Source organism: Ciona intestinalis, unplaced genomic scaffold (genome assembly GCF_000224145.3).
Source record: "Ciona intestinalis unplaced genomic scaffold, KH HT000809.1, whole genome shotgun sequence".
Taxonomy (NCBI): Eukaryota; Metazoa; Chordata; class Ascidiacea; order Phlebobranchia; family Cionidae; genus Ciona; species Ciona intestinalis.
In genome coordinates, this window is record NW_004191130.1 from 1 (window position 1) to 4,405 (window position 4,405).

The 4,405-nt window shown below is 36.3% G+C and overlaps 1 protein-coding gene across 1 annotated transcript; it reads right to left on the reverse strand.

The window, feature by feature from the left end:
- Nucleotides 1-7: 7 nt before the first annotated feature.
- LOC101242211 (probable ATP-dependent DNA helicase HFM1) lies at nt 8-4,399 on the reverse strand (the record flags this gene model as incomplete). The annotated part of the gene is made up of 6 exons (XM_004227413.3): nt 3,309-4,399; nt 2,329-2,438; nt 1,568-1,713; nt 1,027-1,130; nt 470-594; nt 8-153 (listed from the first exon to the last, which is right to left on the reverse strand). Coding segments are annotated over exons 2-6 (621 nt in total), but the record flags the coding sequence as incomplete, so codon positions are not given.
- Between the last annotated feature and the right edge of the window lie 6 nt (nt 4,400-4,405).

The following is a 4,405-nucleotide window of genomic DNA, read 5'->3' on the forward strand; positions in this document are numbered from 1 at the left end:
TACTTGCCATTAGTCTTCCTGGTTCATTCGGCATAACACGATCATCCTTATCTATGCTGATGAGGTTGAAGGACTGGAGTTGGCTTAGGTTTAGCGAACATAGATCCAGTAACTTGGATTCTGCTTCTTCTTTCGTTAAACCTTCAGGATATCCTGGATGTAGAATATCTTGCTATAAATAAGATTGTTTTTGGTTACCACGTTACGTTTTATCTTAATTTTTTTTATTATTTTCAGAAAATAGTTTTAGAAATTATTACTTTTTGTTTGTTCTACAGGTTTAAATTTAATTCATATCCTGAATGTAGAATTTTGTTATAAAAAAAAAAAATTTTTTGCCATCAGTTAATTATATTTTATCTTTAATTTTCTATTGTTTTTTTTTGTATGATCTGTTTTGTAAGGTTATAATTGCATTTTACAAACAATAAATGTCAAGTTATAAATAAAAAGCTTGTAAGGTGTTTACCATAATGTGTTGGGTTCTTAAGCAACCTAATGTAAAGGAAAGTAGATCTTATCCATTCCAGTGCAACCGATACATCACATATTGTCATCAACACAATCTCTGCATTCAGGTGCTCAATAAGGTGGCTGTGGTTGGGAAGGTTGGTTATTAAAATATAGTAGGGTGGGTGAATATAGTAGGGTGGGTGTAGCACATAATATCCAAATATCCTGATTGTGTTTTAAACAATTAACAACAGTCTGTGGCAGCCTTAAGAATAGAGTTTTATAATTCTTTGAGTATTCTTTGTTTACTATCAAATGGGACAAAAAAAATAAAATGAAAAGCAGGACATCTTATTTCCCCACCAAAACCTGAAACAAAGTTAAAAAAAAGCACGCTAGGGGAGTTTGATCTAAAAAAAAACATTAGTCATTTAAAAAAACAAAATAAATTCTACACTAAAAGTTATTGAATATTTAGTCCGGCACCATGGCTTATTGGTTAAACACCTGTATCGAAATCTTTAGGGCCAGGTTTGATGATCGATATTAAGCGTAATAGAATACTACTCTAACCTGTGTAGAGAACTCTCAATCTTCTGTGACCCATTGACAATATTCTGATAAAGATTCTTTGAATGTTCTCGTGTCATAATAACTGCTGTTGCGGATTCATCAAACTAAAAAGGGATGGTACAAATAAATAAGATGTTAAACAGTTATGAACAACCTTACCAAAATCTGAACACACCTTTAAAATATATAGTAATATTCTTGAAGTTAACAGGTATAACTTGAATGGGCCTACCTCTTTTTCATATACCTTGTGTACGAGTTACCACCTATGTAACTTTGTGAAATACTAAATATAACTTATTTATTCGTGGCGGGCCAACAGCAATTGTTATAACATGGATGTTCAGTTTCATAACCCCTATGTCGCTTACAAGTTACCACATAAAAATATATAACTTTGCGTGTGAAATACTGAATGTAATTTATTCATCCTTGCATGGTGGGGCAGGGACAGTCCTTATAACACGGATGTTCAGTCTCATACACCTTATGTCGCTTACGAGTTACCACATAATATGTAAATTTGTAGGAGATTTTTTACCTGTGGTCTGCCAGCTCTGCCAGTCATCTGTAATATTTCCGATTGTGTATATTCTTGAAATGTTCCTTTCACATAATGACAAGTGGACTTCACTACTACTAGATGTGCAGGGAGGTTCACACCCATAGCAAGGGTGCTGGTACTTACTAAAATGAATATGAGTTCGAATTCGAAAGGGTGTGTCGCAAATGCATAACAGTTTGTGTTTTAATAGATTGGTTTTTCTGGTGTACTTTGTCTAAGTTTAATGCAACACGTTAAATAGTAAAATACATGTCGGGCGCCGTGGTATAGTGGTTAGCGCGCCTGCCTGTAACCCAGAGGTAATGGGTTCAAGGCTCGATGCTGCTACCATTGTGGGCGCATGTGTCCTTGGGCAAGACACTTAACGGCAATTGCTCCAAACCCAGTGGTTACTAATGAGTTGTCTAAATTATCAGAAATACATAAAAAAAAAGAAAAAAATCCCAAAAAAATAATTACCCACAAAGTAAGATACATGGTAACTCGTAAGCTGGCACGAGGTGTTAAACCCGTGTGATAACGACTGTCGTTTTCCGGCCACGCGAGGATAAAGTAAGTTACATTCATTTATTCATTCACATTAACTTTATACTCAAAAAAATTCAGCCAAAGTTTCAATTAGCTTAAACTTTCAATATTTTGAAATAAGCAATTTAGGTTGAGCATTCTGCACCCTGTGTGTGCTTAGAAGCAAAAACTACATCTAAACACACTTAACACGGCTAAATATTTCTCACCCAAAACAAGTAAGTCTCCTTTGAGAAATATTTCTTCAACCAGATGTCTATCATGGGCATCCAACCCTGCATGGTGGTAACCTATTCCTCCAACCAACATCTCTCGCAACCTGCAGTGAGTAAATGATTGTAACTTATTTATTCTTGCATGGCCTATAAGCAGTGGCGCAGACAGGGAGGTTTAGGGGTCGTGAAACCCCCCTTTTAAACCAAAAAAAAATTATTGTTTTAAATTAAAAAAAATATATATTTTTTTTAATTTTTTGATTAAACCATAAACCCCCTCTTTATTTTTTTTCTGGCTGCGCCACTGCCTAAAAGTGATCATTGGGTTGGGAAATTCTGTTAAGTATATTGAAAGTAGGACAAGGGCACAACCTACAATTTTGTAGTTAGGTATATTGGGTAACAACAGAACCGACAACTGTCTTAACCTGCAGTAAATAAATGAATGCAACTTATTTATCCCAGCGTGGTGGGGTAACAACAGTCGTGTTTTAATGTATGGCCTAATATTGATTCCCGGGGTGGGTTAATTACTAATTTTTGTTAGGGATATTGGACAAGGACGCAACCAACAAGTCTTTTAACCTGCAGTGAATGAATAAATGAAATTTTATTTCGTCTCTTCGGTCACGATAACGAAGAACAAGAGAGTTGACAAAAAGCGAAAAGACGGGTAGTAACGGTAAAACAACAGTTGTTAAAACACGCTTGTTGATAAAAAAGAAAGAAATAATGTTTTGGATAAAAGGCGTGACCGTTACACTCTACAGACGAGACAATGTCAAAATTAAATAAATAACATTTAATTAAACGTATTAAAGTAATATAAATCAATGTAACTTGTTTATCAAAAACAAGTTATGACAATGATCCTGCACGTGTTAACAAGGTAAGATCACAGTTCAACAAGTTATACACTGAAAGGTTCAACAACATAAGTTATAGACTAAAATGTTGTTAATTTTACAACTCACCTTGCATTTCTAACTATGTTTGCCACCTTAGTTAACGTTTGCTTGTGAGTTGCATCAAGTACGAACTTAAGGTCTTTAGCTAAAGTTGAAGCAGCTTGCTCCACACTTTTCCTTGTTGAACAAAACTAAAAAAAAATTGTTTATACAAGCTGTAGAAAATGGGTATTTTAGTTAAATAAATGCTTTTGTGGGCGTCAAGTGATAAGACGTTAGCCCACAGTCCGACTCCATAACATGTCCAGGTTCAAAACTCAGTTTATTCAACAAAACAGTTCGGGTTACCACGACAAAACAACAACGACGTCACGATACTCTCCGGCCTCCAACTGGCTGGTCCAGGCTCACACTGCCTAGCTGTACAGTACAGGGCAGGGCTTATAAAGGAGATAACTCAAAGGCGAGAACTCCCAAGGCGAGAAGAAGCGTTATACACGAGAAAACATTATACACATTATACAGCAAGGCAAAGTCTCCCAGCATTGTATATAAAGAAGCATTGTTATACATGGGTTACAGGAAACAATCTAGGCACATTATACAGCAAGGCAAAGTCTCTCAGTATTGTTACAGGGCAAAGTCTCTTAGCATTGTATATAAAGAAGCATTGTTATACATCGGTTACAGGAAACAATCTAGGCGCATACACATTATGCCAGCTGGCCAGCTGTTAAAGTTACACAACGCAAAATTCAATCTTTATGCATTAAGTTAAATTTAGATAATTATATATATTAAATATTTGTGCTCGGAGCACCCTCAACCGCTACATATAGGCTGGCCCCACCGAAAAATGTTTTCATACGCAGGCCATACGCGCGCATAGTTATCATTGTATACCTCATCTTGAAATTGTTCGTCGCTACTTCACTGCGCTTCAGCAGGATTTTTTCACGACAGTCGCTACTTCCCTGTTTCAGCAGGATACTTTTCACGACAGTTTGTAGGTTGCAGATCGGCACCTTTTGTTTTGTAGTATGTAGGCTAGGCTCGATGAGGAGATTGATTGTACTTGCGCGTGCCTTTGTGATGATGAATCATGTAAGGTGGGGTATGCAGGCGATCGGTGCTCCAGCGGCAGCTTATTCTGAAAAACAAAT